This window comes from Penaeus monodon, chromosome 35, assembly GCF_015228065.2.
Source record: "Penaeus monodon isolate SGIC_2016 chromosome 35, NSTDA_Pmon_1, whole genome shotgun sequence".
Taxonomy (NCBI): Eukaryota; Metazoa; Arthropoda; class Malacostraca; order Decapoda; family Penaeidae; genus Penaeus; species Penaeus monodon.
Genome location: NC_051420.1, coordinates 1,558,779 through 1,576,278, shown reverse-complemented (window position 1 = coordinate 1,576,278; position 17,500 = coordinate 1,558,779). Strand labels below are relative to the sequence as shown.

At 35.7% G+C, this 17,500-nt stretch overlaps 1 protein-coding gene across 1 annotated transcript in view; it reads right to left on the bottom strand.

Moving 5' to 3' along the window:
* LOC119594967 (transmembrane protein 68-like) overlaps positions 1–12,651 on the bottom strand; it is a 14,663-nt gene extending 2,012 nt beyond the window's left edge. Inside the window, exons 1-7 of the mRNA XM_037944095.1 lie at positions 12,442–12,651; positions 9,416–9,517; positions 8,853–8,991; positions 5,928–6,034; positions 5,004–5,171; positions 2,239–2,432; positions 797–931 (exon numbers count right to left, since the gene is read on the bottom strand). Of these exons, the coding sequence (XP_037800023.1) occupies positions 797–931; positions 2,239–2,432; positions 5,004–5,171; positions 5,928–6,034; positions 8,853–8,991; positions 9,416–9,494 (822 nt within the window). The 5' untranslated portion in view covers positions 9,495–9,517; positions 12,442–12,651. The remainder of the gene's footprint in view (positions 1–796; positions 932–2,238; positions 2,433–5,003; positions 5,172–5,927; positions 6,035–8,852; positions 8,992–9,415; positions 9,518–12,441) is intronic.
* Between the last annotated feature and the right edge of the window lie 4,849 nt (positions 12,652–17,500).

Genomic DNA, 17,500 nt, shown 5'->3' with positions numbered 1-17,500 from the left:
ATTATCAAAGTAGAACTGAGTATCTCATCTACATTATCAGTAGAATATATAATGCATACACACAAAGATTCCTTTTTATCAAACTTTTCACAGGAACATACGGTAGGAAAACACTAGCCACAAACAGGTCTATGTATAGGTGAGACAACTGTTTCAACATCCTCCTGGATTTCATCTTCAGGTCTGTAGAGGTGATGGAGTAACAGAGTTCACTGTGACAAACGTTAAACAAAGAATGGTTGAGAATGTATGTATAACCACAACACAAGAGATGTATCTGACAAATTGTGATTACGTCATCATCAGAAATAAGTGAATTTCACATATTTTTGAGATAATATTAATCAAAACATGTCAAATCCCATATCTTCTCCAATGAAGTCATTCATTCTCATTCATACCTTCTTCTACAGAGGTGGAATGAAAGGAGAGTGCATATGAGGGAGAGGGAGGGAGTAACATAGTACAAGGACACATGCAGACAGGTAAATGGAAACAGAGGCAGATCAGGTCAATTCAAAGGGTCAGGCGGTCTCTGGGAAAGAATCAATCTTATTAATATACCGAGTGAGGTAAACACACTTTTAGCAACATGGTGGAATGCTGTCATTCACAGTAACGACTGAAAGAAATAATCAAACCAAGATACATTTTATTTTTTCTAAATTTAAAAAATACTGTAGAACTCCTCTTACTGTATCTCTAGTACACTAAAGTAAAATTTGCAACAAGCAAGTTTACACACTCAATTTTTTATTACCCTAAAATAATACACAGACACTCTTTTAAATATTACCTTGACTGGAAATCCCCCATAAATGGGTGCTATGGGGAATCTCAGCTTTTCATAGAGAGCAATCCAGAGACGGTGCGGCCATGAAACTGTGCGGAATGCTTCTCTCAAGTTCTCCGTGAACAAGGGGACAACAGGCTGTGAGGGAAAATGAATGAAAAAAATCAATAAATTTGCAAAAAGGGCCATCTTACCTATATCAACCAAAATATGTAGCACATATATGCTATCCATATGATTATAAGGATAAAAGTACATGCAGCTCTCTGTTCTAGATGTGTGAACCACTAGATTTCTCTCCAAAACACACCTTAATCACATAATATGAAAAATTAAGCCAGCAATTCACAGACTAGCAATAGTGAAAGGTAAACTTGGAAGACGTATGCATTGTACATCCTGACTGTCCCAATCATGGAATCTGTCTCCCTAAAGAAAGCTAGTGCAGGATTCCATTTTCAGAGTGTTTCATTGGTGTATGGGACACTCATTGTATGACAGCTCAAACTTGAAGAGCAGGAAAAAATGAGTTATCATGCATACCCAATAATTTGTCTTAATGTGCACACAGTACAGCATTATTATCATTATCTATTATTATCTATTTTTTTTTTTTCTATTATTATTATTGTTATTATTATTGTTATTATGATCATTATTATTATTATCTATATATTTATTATTATAATTATTATTATTATTATCATTATCATTATCATTATCATTATCATTATTATTATAGTTTGCATTCTACTTTCCAGCAGATATGAACCAAAAAGCTGTGCGCAAAGTAATTCCCTTATCAGATAAAAAATAAAATTATAGCATTTTACTCAGAGAAAACTCTATGAAGTGTGCGCAATGACAAACACTGCATTTAAAGTGAGTGACGAGTGTAAACAAAACAGAGAAAGACAGAAAAGAAAAGCTCTCAAAAAAAGCAAAGTACTGCAGAAGACTTACGAGAAGGCAGAAGGCAGAAAGCAGAGGAAAAACACATCAAGCAAAACTACCATACAGAGCCCATAAAGTTTCAGAAATAAATCTGTCACAAGGTAGGATCCATTACAGGCTTATTTACATGGGGTTGTACTGTAAACTTAGATAAGTGTAAATTATCATTACCACTGTTATTATTCTCTCTCTGCTAAATTCTCCTAAAGTGGATATTACCCAATATGTTTAATTTAGATTGCTTTTAATGTTTTTGGTGACTTCTGCCATGTTTCATCCTGTGAGCACAAAAAAACTGACAAGTAATTGATTTTGTTCTTTCAGGCTCAGAAAATCAAAACAGATACAGACAGACAGACGGACGGACGGACGGACGGACGGACGGACGGACGGACGGACGGACAGACGGACAGACAGACAGACACACACACACACACACACAAAATGTAACATAATCCTTTATGGAAAATTCTTTCCCTATAGTTACTCACCGCTCTCGATTCTATCGCCACTTTCGCAAATCCTGTGCGGTTCCCCCACATGAGCTGGTAGTTGTGGTCGGAAAACTGAGCTTCGCGTACTCCTCCAGGGGATATTGACAAGATGTTATTTTCAGAGAGCGTTTGTACACACGACGTTATGGTCCCTGGAGTGATGTGGAATGCTTCGAGTATAACTTTCCAGCCTGTGGAGGCAAAAGGTACACTGAGTTATTTAGTTTTATAGGCTTGCTGCCCAGTAGAAAAATTGGGTAAAAAAAAAATATATAAATATAGATTATATGAAAAGCTTAAGTATGACTTCCCAACCTGTGAAAACAAAAGGAATAATTTGATGTAATTTGCCATAGTTTTACGGGGTTACTGATATGCCAAACAGAAACACAGAATAAAAAAATAATAATGTTGATTATATAGAATCTTGAAACCATCCAACTGCCATGGTTTTCTTGGGCTAATGAGATACGAAATAAAAAAATAATGTAAATCATACAAAATGCTCTGAATATGACTTTCAAATCTGTAAAAAAAAAAAATAATAATAATAATAAATAAATAAATAAATAAATAAAAAATAAATATATAAACACAAGTCACTGTGGTCTCATAGGTTTGCCGAGATCCCTCACGATGTAACAAAATAAAGAAATAATGTATATCATGAAACACTTCAATTAAGACTTTCAAACCTATGAAAACAACACCAATAATTTGACGTAATTCCCTAAGGTCTCACTGGGTTACTGGGATGCCCAATGGAAAAACAAAATGAGAGAGAGAGAGAGAGAGAGAGAGAGAGAGAGAGAGAGAGAGAGAGAGGAGGAGAGAGAGAGAGAGAGAGAGAGAGAGAGAGAGAGAGAGAGAGAGAGAGAGAGAGAGAGAGAGAGAGAAGAGAGAGAGAGAGGAACAGAGAGAGAGAGAAGAGAGAGAGAGGAGCAGCTAAAGAGAGAGAGAGAAGAGAGAGAGAAAGAAGAGAAGAGAAAAGAAAAGAGAGAGAGAAGAGAAGAAGAGAGAGAGAGAGAGAGAGAGAGAGAGAGGGAGAGAGACAGAGAGAGAGAGAGAGACGAGACGAGGAGAGAGAGAGAGAAGAGAGACGAGAAGAAGAGAGAGAGAAGAGAGAGAGAGAAGAGAGAGGAGAGAGAGAGAGAGAGAGAGAGAATCAGAGAGTGAGAAGAGAGAGAGAAGAGAGAGACAAAGAGAGAGAGAGAAAGAGAGAGAGAGCAGAAAGAGAGGAGAGAGCAAGAGAGAGAGAGAGGAGGGACGGAGAGGAGAGAAGAGAGGACAGAGAGAGAGAACGAGAGAGAGAGAGAGAGAGAGAGAGAGAGGAAAAAAACAATAGCCAAATATGACTTTCATGCCAAATAAAAAAAGACATACCAGTCAAATGTAAACCTCTATGGTATGGTTGTTTTAATACCCAATACAGAATAATAAAAAATAATAATAATAATAAATAATAATAATAAGAAGAAGATATACATAAAACAAATCTCTCTTTCATTCAGGATCATGACCTTTATATTCACTTAATACCATATCTTTAACATGAACATACACACAAACAAACAAACGCACACGCACACGCACGCACACACACACACACACACACACACACACACACACACACACACACACACACACAACACACACACAGCTCACACACACACAACACACACTCACACACACACACACACATGCACACACACACACACACACACTCACACACACAGAAAGAACATCTTGTCATAGAATTCTTTTTCTAAATGTCAAATTCATAGCCACATTAGAGTAAAGGTCGGTATCATCACTCCAAGCAAATAAAAACCAACCTACCATTCAAACATTCATCTGAATACAGACAGACAGACAGACAGACACAGACAGACAGACAACAACAACAAACCAGACAGAGGCAGAACAGACAGACAGACAGACAGACAGACAGACAGACAGACAGACAGACAGACAGACAGACAGACAGACAGACAGACAGACAGACAGACAGACAGACAGACAGACACACACACACACACACACACACACACACACATATTTAATCCATTGATGCCAGAGGTGCATGTATATGTTTACTATCCCCTGTGGTTTTGTTTTATCAATTTTGCTCGTAAACAAATGGCTAAAGATACCGTCAGTTACCAAGGAGCCAATAATTGGGCCTCTAATCTCACTTACTTATCCTATTCCTTCAGTTTTCTCAAAGAAAAGTTTTTATTCTTGCCACTATTATTTTTAAGGAATTAATAAAAACAATACTAATAACACTGTTGATAATAATAACAGGCTAAAAAGGTAAATTCAGACAGACCTAGATATTTACTCCTTGGTGCATAAGAGTATGTAAGGCAAGTAATGTGCGAACATGTACCTTACCATTGGGCTAATTACTCTATTTTCATATACCTAACCTATGTTCTGGAAGATCTCATACATTCACTTAATGGCCAAAATAAGGAAATAAATATTTTACAAAAAAGATATGTCAACAATGTTCTCATCTATTCCAATTCTCACACTAAGTAACTGCACAAAAACTATGGATGAAAATGTAAAGATGATTATAATGCATGAAAATACATGTTGTTAACAACGGCTGACCCTTTATCAGTCAGACTTTTCTTTATCAGTTATATTTTTATCAAACTGAAGTCAAGGTCACTCCAGTCTCTTATCTCTCTATCTTGTCGACTAATGTTACATCGTGGAGGAACAGTCATAAAAATAGTAGAAATGCTTACCTGGAACTTTCTCCAAGAATCGGTCTCCAACACAGTGGATCAGCCTGCCTTTAGTGAGGATGGTTCGGGCAACAAGGTAATAGATGTCAATGGGTATAGCACCATGGTAGTAAATAATCAGGCATGGGCCCTCATCTGGGAGGTTCTCAAGGCCACGAACTTCATACCCTGGAATTATATATGTGTGAGTGGGAGACGGTTTATTGATGGCAAAATGGGAAAGAAAATCACATTCCCTCTTGATCTGTCTGTCACTTTTTTTTCCTTCTTTCTCTTGAAAGAGGGAAATAGATCACCTTATAACTCAAGAGATCTAATTAACATTTTGATAACATCTTTATCTCATTTCATTTAATCTCTTGCACATGACGCTCAGACACCAGGCCTTATTCAATGTGTCCTTATCCCACAAACCTGTCTGCTTCTTCCCCCCCACTACCCCACCTCTCAACCCATCTCCTGTCTGTGTCAGCCTCTCCATGTTGCCAGCTGTACAAGATCTACTTGTACATCATCATCATTGGTTTGGCATGCTTTTTGTGTAACCAAGCAGTAAAACATTAAAACATCCACAGCCATGCTTCAGCTTCTATCTTCCCAAAGTCCTCAGGACCATACATTCTACATAGCTTAGCATCTTTTTCCTTGTCTACAGTCTCAGAGTCCTCCTCTCTCAGACATCATTATCATCTCTTTTTTCCCTATCTCTCCTTTTCTTTATCTATCTTCCTCTCTCAATAGATCTCCCTATGACTATCTTTCCCTCCCATCCTCACTCACTCTGCCCCCTCACTCACTCTAACCTCCCTCTCTCCCTCCCTTCCCCCATTCTCCCTACCCCTCTACCTCAACTCTTCCACTGCCATTGCCTCCTCCCTCCACCACCCCTCTACCTTCTTCCTTCTCTGCCTACAGTGAACTCACCATGCCAGATGTAGCCATGAGCATCCCAAAGGAGCGATATCAGGTAGCGTCCGCTTGCCCAAGGGTCACGATGTAGTGTTTCATTCAGGACATTGTACACTTTTTTTCTGAAAGATATATTCTTGTATATTATCAATGTCATTATAGCTGTAAGTAAAAAGACACTTTCCATAATTGTTTCCACACTAAAGTCTTGTGTAGAAGGTATTTCTCTCATCTTAATGTATCATAACAATGGCACACATTCCTATTCATCAATTAAATATTCAGGTACTTCTTCATACAGTGTGTGCAAAATCTTACTAAATATTGTCTTTAAACCAACAGTCAGCATCCAGACACAAAATTCAAAAGATACAGAACCTATGCAGATCCTATATAACACAAAATAGTGTTTGAATATGCATTAAGAGATGTGAACACTTTTAAGCTTGGATTTCACTAACTAATCTAAAGATTAGGAAAGAATAACATGCAACATACACGAGAGACAATATGATGAATGAGAAAATATCAGCCTCATATAGATTTACCTGCACCATATCTGGGACCAGGACTCAAGTCAGTGCTATCTGGTGAATAAGGCAAGACAGACCTTGGGAATTCCTTGTCCAGATCCTACCAATTCTTCTCTGGCCAATAAGGATTGATAATCTATGATTGTTTTAGAAATGTGCCAAGTAACACCGTGCCATTATACCATCACTAAAAACCCTTGAAGGCCTGGGGAACCATAACTACAGCGCAAACAAAATGGGAGGCTAGGGGAACAGAAGCGAGTCTCGGCAGTGGGACCTGGGCTCATTTCCATGGTTCTCAATATTGCTGCAGTCTGAGCAATCTTTTATCTATGTTATGGCAAAACCATCCTACAGATAACAGCATGATTTGTGGCACTCAGCAGGTATTGTGCCTGTTACCGTGTGAGCAGCAGGTGTGGAAAAGGTTTGGCAGATAAGGCCAATTAAAAAGGGGGGGGGGGATACAGTAATGTGGTAAAAATAGAGTTGGAAGTTTTTTCTATTTTTCTTGTTTTTCTTTTTCACTAGTTGACATCAGGATCTACTCTTTTTTCTTTTACAAAATATGTTTCAAAACAATTTAAAAATCAACCAATTTTGGGGGGATCAGCACCTCAAATTAGTCAGTCAGGTTAAGGGAACCTCTTTCTACAACTTCAGCTATCTCACCAACTTCCTCTTCCTCTTCCTCTTTCTCCTCCTCCTCCTCCTTTTTCTTAACCTAATAATGTTTCTCTCTCCTCACCCCACCCCCTTCTCATTTTCTACTCTCCCTCTTTCTCTTTCTCTTTCTCTTTTCATCTCCCCTTTCCTATTTTATTCATTTATTTCATCAATGGCCAAAAATAAAATACACATATATCTTTATAAAAATCATATAACAAGGAAGAAAGAGAGGTCCATTAATCATTATTTAACATTAATAATACTAATACTAATTGTATTCATTGTCAAATAAGATTTTCAGAAGTGATTCAGCAAAAATGAAAAAAGGTCCTTTCATTCATTAACCTAGAACACACTGCACAAACAATTAAATTTCCCCCTATTACCCTAAAGTTAAATCTTCAAGAGTACAAATTCCATCTTTATTTCTTAAAATGAAAACTGAGGAGTATCTTTTCAATTTCCTAAGGTTTCCTTTTCAGATCGCTTTTTCCTAAAAATCTTATGGAGTTTCTTAAAGAGATGAAAATGCTGATTTCAATAATAGCATAGACACACGGTTCTAATTTCTTCCCACAGCACATATATTTGCAATATTAGAGACTCCAGAACTTCTAAACATTTAAACACTGAATTATAAAGTACAAGTCTCCACTTCACAGCACAAAGTGATAAAATGTATGTACATACCATATGCATCTCTTATCTTATTTTTGTGCCCAAAACATAATTATGGGCTGCAAATTTTGTAAACATTAAAAATAAAATTTTCCTTATTACCTGAAGACACATTACAATGATTTTGTGCTTGATAATATTAATAATTCGAGCTTAATAATTATGCCTCTTTCATTTACCATTTACCAATTAGCCAAAATAAACAAGTAAACAGATGCCGCTCCCAGGAAATTTTCAATACTCTGTCTAGACCTAAAATTTCAAAATCTAAACAACTGAAAGTACTTAAAACCATAGATTATAAACATTTCTTAGCAAAAATACGATTCACACATATGCCATGTATGAACCACTAGCAATCTAGAAGCTAATAATAATTATTTTCAATAATATAATTATTTAGTTATATTCCATGTGTTATAATGATTATTCTTGGTGCAACAGGCTGTCCATTTCATTCTACTTCAAAATTACCCCGTGTGCAAGGAATGGCCACAGTTACCATCCACCGGCAGTGTGCAAGAATTGAATTGAGTCTGCAAGATTGCCAGACAAGACCGCTACTGCTGCACCACACAGCACACAATAATTTAGTTTCATTCCATCTGTTACAATGGTTATTCTTGGTGTGACTTGGTTGTCTGTTTCATTTTGCTTCTAAATTACCCTTGTGCACTGGGGTTATCATCCACTGGCAGTATGGCAATTGAACGCAGGATACCCAGAGAGCGAGAGCGCTACCACTGTACCACAAAGTTCTAAAAATTTCCTTGAGAACATAATTTGGATATCTATTGCTGAGAACTGTGGTGTCCTTTTCTTAACAGTTTCAGATGAAAAATACCACGTAACTATTCAACTGCCCAATTTTTTGGTTTCAGTGTGTGTGTGCGTGTGTGTGCGTGTGTGTGTGTGTGTCCGTGCATGTGCGTGTGCGCGTATGCATATGTGCATGTGTGCTTGTGTGTGCGTGCATGCATGCTCTTGTACATATGTTTATTTACATGTACATATGCATCTATGTGCATATCAATCTTCCCCAAACCAAACTGCTCCTTACCTTCTCATGTATATGTACAGCAGGAATGCCGATATGTAGAGCAACACCAATATCAGTGAAGGTAAAATGATAAACACAAGAATAGCAGGATATAGAAGTGATGCGACCCATCCTAGGTACAGGAGATCCAGCTGATTCCCTGAAAAATACATGACAAGTACAAGATCCTTTATTTGCTGTCAATAATATATTCAAAACTTAATTAACTGCATGAAGCATACAATATGACTACGTGATCATTTGCTTGTCATCAATCCTGTATTTAAAATGCAATGTAAACATGCGGTAAAAAAAAAAGGGAAGATTCTCTCCATCTATTATCAACAATTTCTTTTTTTTTCACTTTAAAGAAAAAAATATAAATCAAAAAAATAAAAAATAAAAACTTTCATCTATACTCCAATTAACAGACATACAAAAAAAATTTCAAGAGGGAGAATTAAGAAAAAAAAATAAAAATAAATAAATAATAATAATAATAATAAATACATACATAAATAAATAGATAAATAAATAAGACAAAAAAATAAACAAAATAACAGAAAATACTATATAAACATTACCTATAAAACTGCCAGTTGCGCTGGTAATGTTCAGAACCAAGGAACAGAAACTCGATGGATCTTCACAGTACATCAGCATGACGGATTCTGATTCATGTAGGTCTTAAAACAGAGAGAAAAATGTTAATCATTCAATCTGCCATATAACCTACAACACAGCAATATAGAGTTGGAAATTTATTACAATTATTTTGAAAATAAGACACTGATATAGCTTAGTCAGAACTAAATAAACAGATTAAAAGATATCTACATTTATGCTACATAAATACCTACATACACATATATCCAACAAAAAATATATTCATATAATGAAAAATATAGTGACAGAGAAGTATATAATGAAGATACACAAATCTCTCTAAATGAGCACTCAAGATATACTGCAAATTTTCAGAGATTTCCAAGGAACTTGTTAAAACATCTACTCTGTTGTTATCTCATAATATTCATCATAAAATGTTGTGACATATCACGTATTATATGGCTATAATAAACAGCGTGAAAATAAACATAAATAAGAACATACATACAACTAGAAAATACTAACGAACAAACCCTAGAACATAATTTATTTCCTTTTCATAAGAACACACTAGGAAGACGATCATTTCCACCATAAATCATTGGGTGTTTGACGGAAGATAACTGTAGGTAATGATATCCTTACCCCCCAAAAAATGGAGGTAGATTTGGGTAAAGTGTAATGTAATTGGTAAGTATGCAAGTTGTTCTGTCGATATATTATAAACACCTCTGTCATTGTGTTATTTATCTTTATTAATTATATATCTATTTATATATCTCTATAGACCTTTATTTTTTCATTTACTGAGAATTATTTTTTTTACATTCTTTAATCTATGCTAATTCAACTTTTTTGTATTTTTTGTATTTGTATTTTTCAATCTGCATATCAAAATCTACATCAAAATATGTGCTGTATCAGGATTGATACAAAAGACAAACACAAGACAAAATTAGCATGACAATGTTTTTTTTCTTTGTCTTTGATTCTAAACAAGATTTTTTCTTACTTTTTTTTATGCAGGTTTAGGTTGATACTAGAGGGCAGTTGCCCAAGGTCAAGCAGGGTCAAAGGTCATAAATCATACTTTTATAGCATACAGAGAGCGAATGGTCTCGATTATCACTGCATTCTTTAACATTTATTTAAACATTACTTAATGAAAATGTCATATATTCATTTACGTATTTAACCTACTCACCACAGATTTATGTACTGTCCTCTGTAGTTTTTTTGTGAATTTTGTTACATAAAGACAACTCTACATGTGCTTAGCCAGCAAGGAATCTATCAGTAGACCCTAGTGACTGATCCTGATTTCCACATTCCTTGAAATTGCGGCAAAATGTGTATTTCTTTCTAAGACTATTGATATCGATACTGTTATTATTCTTATCTATTTTATGATTATTAATTTGCTTGGTACCATGAAAGACAATAATACAAGATACACATTCCAAAAATGAAGGAAAAGGGTAAACAGGTGAGATAGGTAGGACTAATAACTGACTCCTTGGTGACTAAGCACTTGTAGAGCCATCTATGTGTGAATACAATAAATGAACTTGTATTACAGTGGGCATGGCATGTATTCTTGCCATTAGTGCCGCCTGGGTTAACCATCAGCTAATCTTCTGCTTGCTGCATAAGTAATATATTCTATTTTCAAACACACACAAACTCTAGAAGGCAAAAAGGTAAATATTCTAGAAGACACCTGTGTATCTGTCACTGGCCCCATGCCAATTACCACAGTCTCCGCTTCAATTGGCCCCGGGCAAAAGCCTACAGGCCCTCCAACATTCATACTCTGACAACGTGAAAGTTTGTAGACTTATCCTCCCTATATATCCCTAATTCAGGAACCAGCCCAAGTTCTGTCTCTGCTGAAAATACTGGTTGGAGGTATGCTAAGCCCTTGCCGGAGCGTATTACATGGAGGCTGCATCAATCACCTAGCCCAATCGCAACAGGAGCCCCCAGTGCCATATAGAACAGGCGTCAGGTTTCATGCAGAGTCAGCACCTCGAGGGAAAAATCAGTAGCATGGGAAACGAAATCACTCCAGTCTCAAAGCCCTTAACTGCAGCATAAATCCTCACATAAATAATGAGGCCAAAACGAAGCTATAAGCCTATTATCGAGGGGCTAATCTTCCTCGAAAAATGCAGCCAGGGCCAAACACACACACAACTTTTACCGTGACCAACTTAGATCTGGCTCAACCGTACATGATATCCCAGTGTGAGAGATTGTCGACCATGGTGTGACTGGGGGTTAAAACTGTGCCACTTTCACACAGGGTATATTGTCGGCCACCCATCATAGAACATAGCAAGTTTTAAATAAATCTAATTAGAACACGGCTAAGACAATTACAAGAGGAAAAAAAAACCTGCTTTGGTAAATCTTCAGAATACCTTCGCATGATCGATCAGAGGAAGGTATTCCAAGCAATTACCTATTTTGTAAAGGCTCTGCAGGTATTTTTTAAATATTTACAAAAGATCAGACATTTACATTCAGTTACTTATCAAACGATCAAAGTTCTTAATCACATGACACGTGGAGTTTCACGCTCTGCAATCTGTTTGTTAATTGACTTTCATACTTAACTCCTCAAAATGTTCCTTAATTAACTAATTATTTCTTGATAATCTATTTCTCACCTACCTCTAATTAGCATAATCATTTTGCAATTCTCATCATAACCTATTTTGTGTTAAGGTTTTTTTTTCTCTTTTTTTTTTTAAATATTCCAGAAGGTTTTCCTCGTGACAATTATTTCCTTTGTTATTTTTTTTCCTTTATTTCACCAACCAAATTTCCCTAAGTCTAACGTTCTAATAATAATAATCAAAAAAACGTAATCTCACCTTGAGAAATGAAATAATAAGCCCTCAAAACACCATAAAAAAATAAAAAGAAAAACACGTATTCAAACACCATCCCTGCTAAAGAAAAGAAAAAAAACTGCTTTTTCTTTCAAAATACTAACCTCTCTCTTACTCTCAGCCACGGAACAGGCTCCTGCTATGTACAAATCACATCCTCCACAGCTCCACCAGAAACACACACATAAAAAAAATATATATATATAAGTCTTACGGAGAAACTTTTAATAGAAATTATTACAAAGAGAGAGAGAGAGACCACGACTCGGCTGCTTCGGCGTCGATCAGCTGTGTTGACATGGACGGGGGGGAGGGGGGAGAGGAGGGGGAGGTGGGGAGGGAGAGGGTCGGGGCGGATGGGGGGAGGGGGGAGGTGGGGAGGGAGAGGGTAGGGGTGGCTGTGGGGAGGGGGGAGAGTAGGGGGAGGAAGGGAGGGAGAGGGGGATGGGGGAGGGGGGGAAAGGAGGGGGAGGTAGGGAGGGAGTAGGGGATGGGGAAGGAGGATAGGGGGAGGGGGAGGGGGAGAGTCCGGCTGAGATAGGAGCCCGCGTTCGTTTGTTTGTCTATTTGGCTGCGAGGTTTTTTTTTCTCTGGTTTTGAATGAAGGAGAATTGTGCTAATATATGTTCGTTAGATTTCTTTTTTTCTATATATAATTGTTTTCGTAATATATCACTTTATGCAGTTTATTTGTTGGTAGAAAATGGGGCGGGGGCGGAGGGTGTCCGGCTGAGACAGGAGCCCTTGTTTGATCACTTATTTAGATGCTTGATATTTGGTTGTAAATGAAGCAGAATTGTATATGTTTGTTATTTTTCTACAATCTATCATTTTATGCAGCTTTTTTTTTTTTTTTGGGGGGGGGGTAGAAAATGGAAGGGGGGGTTACGGTTGAGATAGGAGCCCGTATTTTCTCGCTTATTTAGATTTGTTAAATTCATCTTTATTTATTTATTTATTTATTTATTTATTTATTTACTGTTTGTTTTTAATAACATCTTAATGCAGCTTATTTGTTAGGAGAAAATGGAAGGGGGACGTCCGGCTGAGATAGGATCCCAACTTTGATCGTTTTTAGACTTGATTATTTTATTTAATCGTTAAACAATGAATGAAATTGCTTAAGGTCTTTAAAAAAAAAATATATATATATATATATATATATATATATATATATAATTTATTCACACCCATGATCCGTTGATTGTGAAGATTGGAATCGAAAAAAAATTATCAGATGATCAAGCTATGGAGGCAGTTGTCTGCGGATTATTTTATGAATTTATCCTTTAAATAGTATGTGTGTTATTAGAAAATTCGAGAGAAAAGGGGCGAAGGGTCAGAAATAGGAATCCAAACATTTGATCGTTTATTCAGATGAGGATATGTGGTTAATAATATTCGTTGATCAATGTATTTTTTTTTTTCCCCTATGATTTATAACCCTGTACAGTCCGGCCGAGATAAGAGCCCCCTTACCTTAATCACTTGCTTAGATAGGTACTTTTGGAAGTAGATAAAAAAAAAAAAACATAGTGTGATGACATATTTATTTGTTTATTTATTTGTGGATTGTCATTATTATTTTATTTATCTTTTATTTATTTATTTACCTTTATGGCGATGTCTCCTTGTGTAGTATTTTGACCACGGGAGAGAGAATGTTAGTAACATTTATACAAAGGAGTGTTTTATTTACCCTTATAATTACATATTTAGATGAGAATATTCTGCTGCAATCTAGCAGATTTTTTTCCCCCGATTGTAAAGTATAATAGTAGAAAGGAATGCGATGTTTCTGTGTCTTTTATTACATTACATTGATTGGGAAATACGTTCTCATGTTATCGATTGATATATTAGACTAAATTGAATTGAATTAACTCAGTAGATTCATTTGGATTGAATTACTAGATTAGATTAGATCGAATTAAATTATCGGATTAGATTAAGTCGAATTGTTTGATTAAATAAGATGGTTAAATCCGTATAATGAAATTTCTTCGTCTCCTTTTTCCTTTTTTTTCTGTTTTTTTTTTTTCTTGTTCTTGGTAATAAATCGCCCTACAAAGCCTATAATCAAATAATCATCTATAGAATCTAGGACCATGGAATCAGCCTCACAAAAAAATGGGAAGAAAGAAAAGAAAAGAAAAATGCAAAGGCCGAATGTAACAACCTCACCACACACACACACACACACACACACACACACACACACCACACACACACACACACACACACACACACACACACACAAAACAAAAAAAAAAAAAAAAAAAAAAAAAGAGGAAAAGGAAAAAAGAAAGAAAGAAATGAAAAAAAAACACAGGAAGATAGAAAAGAACAGAAAAAGGAAAACATTGCAATGCAAAGGCCGAAACGTAACGTTGCGTTGGTAATGGGAGTCGATCATTCTTCATTAACCAGCCGACCGCATCACCGGCATCGATTCCACGTGTTGTGCGAGACTCACTTGCAGTGTAATATGTTTCTGAGCCTTGTCTTCGTATATTATCTATTCTGTTGTAGATCCACTGCGTTTTTTCTTCTTTTTTTTCTCGCCTGAGAGTTTGCATTTTTCGTTGAGGCAGATATTGGGTAATTTTAGAGTAAATGGCTCGTCGGTAATTTATGTTGTACGCGCCTTTTTTATTTTTTTTTATTTTTTTTTGTTTATTTATTTATTTACTTATTTATTTATTTTCTTAATAGGAGGCTTTCTTCCGTTAATCTCAAAACGCATATGTCGAGTCTGAAAGAGAGAGGAGAGAAGAGTAGAGAGAGGGAGAGATGCTTTACACACACACACACACACACACACACATATATATATATATATATATATATATATATATATATATATATATATATATATATATATATTTGTTAAACTACCGATGAAAATCTTTCTTTTGTACAGGACATTAGCTGGATCACACGGTTATTATTTACGATTTTCTTTATTGTAGTGCAAGCTTAATTGAAAAAAAAACAGTAATAATTTATTTCGTTTCATGTTCCTTGGTAAGAGAAGTATTATAAAGTATTACAACTCTTCTTTTTAAACATTGTCAATAAAATGCTGGATATCAATCTTACCAAACACTATGTCACGATGTTCATTCATAAGTTCTGAAGTCCCGGAACAAACACCTTCTAGAGTGGCTAGTGGAACAGACGAACTATAGAAAAACTACAGAGACGAAAGACCTATAGAATTAATGGAGTAAACGACCTTTAGACCCACACAAAGACTATTAGAACGGTAGAAAATCCCACAATGCAAAACACTAGATCTGAATTTCCTAATGCGACATGTGTATTGTTAAACTTGTAAAAAACTGTTTTTGAATCTACTTTTTTTAATACGAAACAGAAATTTACGAAAGTGATACATATACTACGTGTGTTTCTGAGATATATCAAATGGCAGATAGATGAATAAATACAGCCAGAGCAATAAAATTTTTCGAATTTGTGTACATTTTGATAGGGAGCAAGTGATCAGCAAATATTAAAATATGACTATGTCTTTTGTTTTCCCCATAAGTATTATTAATATATGATAATGATGATGATAACAATGATAATGGTAATAACGATAGTAATAAAGATGGTCATAAAAACAGACAATAACGTTATTGTTAACATTATCATTATCATTCCTATTACTGTTATCATTTTAAGTATAGTAATAAAAACAATAAGTATAAATTACTTTTTCTTTTCTTTTTTTTTAGAATCTGTTTGTATCTTCAAAGCCATCAGGTATCAAGAGATTTCTGTCGATATCTACAAACGAAATTTAATAGGAATAGTCGGCATAATGCATTATTTTTTATTACAATCATTATCACCACTGGCATTGGTATTGTCATTACTATTATCGTTATCACCGCCATCATTAGTATTGTGTAATCATTTACCATTTACAATAGTCAACATCACCATTAACTTTAACAATAATAATTTAGCATGATAGGAATATGGAAATCAAATAACCAATTTATGCATATGCAGTCAAATAGTTGTTTTCAATTATAACCAATAATTCTATCACGTGAGAAGCACTGGGTGTTAGCCATTCAAAACTCAGTTACCATAGGAATCACGGTATGTGTATGTGTGTGTGTGTGTGTGTGTGTGTGTGTGTGTTTATGTGTGTGCGTGTGTGTGTGTGTGTGTGTGTGCGTGTGATAAATACGCACACACATAAGAGATATGTGTGTGTGTGTGTGTGTGTGTGTGTGGTGTGTGTGTGTGTGTGTGTGTGTGTGTGTGTGTGTGTGTGTGTGTGTGACGGCTGGTTTTTTTAACGGTACGACATTGATCCGATGGGTTTTCGTACGCCTGACAGCGTACGCCCGACGCCCACACGAATTGAAATAATTGCAGATATTTGGCATTGTAGAAAAAGCCTTAAATTGTTTGTTGGAAAAAGGGTCCTTGACTGAATATATGTTGTTTTGGGGGTATCTATGATATGAATTTAGTTTCCTGGAAATTGCCTTGAGGGAGTTTAATGGAAAAGGAATTCAAAACACAACAAAATAATCGTTGCTTTCTATCGTATCAGAAAAAAAATCATAAATCAAACTTATCTTTCCAATTAATGTTAATATCATGTACCTTCCAAAGCCCAAAAAGAAGACCCATTTGCCTCTTTTGAGGGATTTTTGTCAAATCATTTTTTTTTTTTTTTTTTGTAGGAGGGGGCTTTGTTATTGAATACAAATCTGAAAAATGTCAAACATTTTCAATAATATGATCAATAATTTAACGAATTTTCAGTATAAAAAAAAACTAAAGATGATACCAATAAGAATTCTTAAGAAACGAAATTACGAAAGATCTACAGAATTCTATCATTGTAAGCACTGCCCCAGAAATGGCATCGATTTCCTAAAGTTCCTTCACAATGTTTCTGAAAGTTTAAAAATAGACTCAAGTGTTCTGCGGACGTTATTAGACCTACGTAGGTATGTGGAAACCAGGAAAAGGGGGCACAGAGGATGTAAAATTCCCCCCCCTTCCTGTACGTCAATTCTCCCTCTCCCTGCACGTTTATAACTCTCAGGCACGTGCGAGTGTTGCATTTACTTGAAAGTTAATGCTAATTTCTCCAGGATATAGGTTTTGTATGGCCTAAGCGTTACCTAT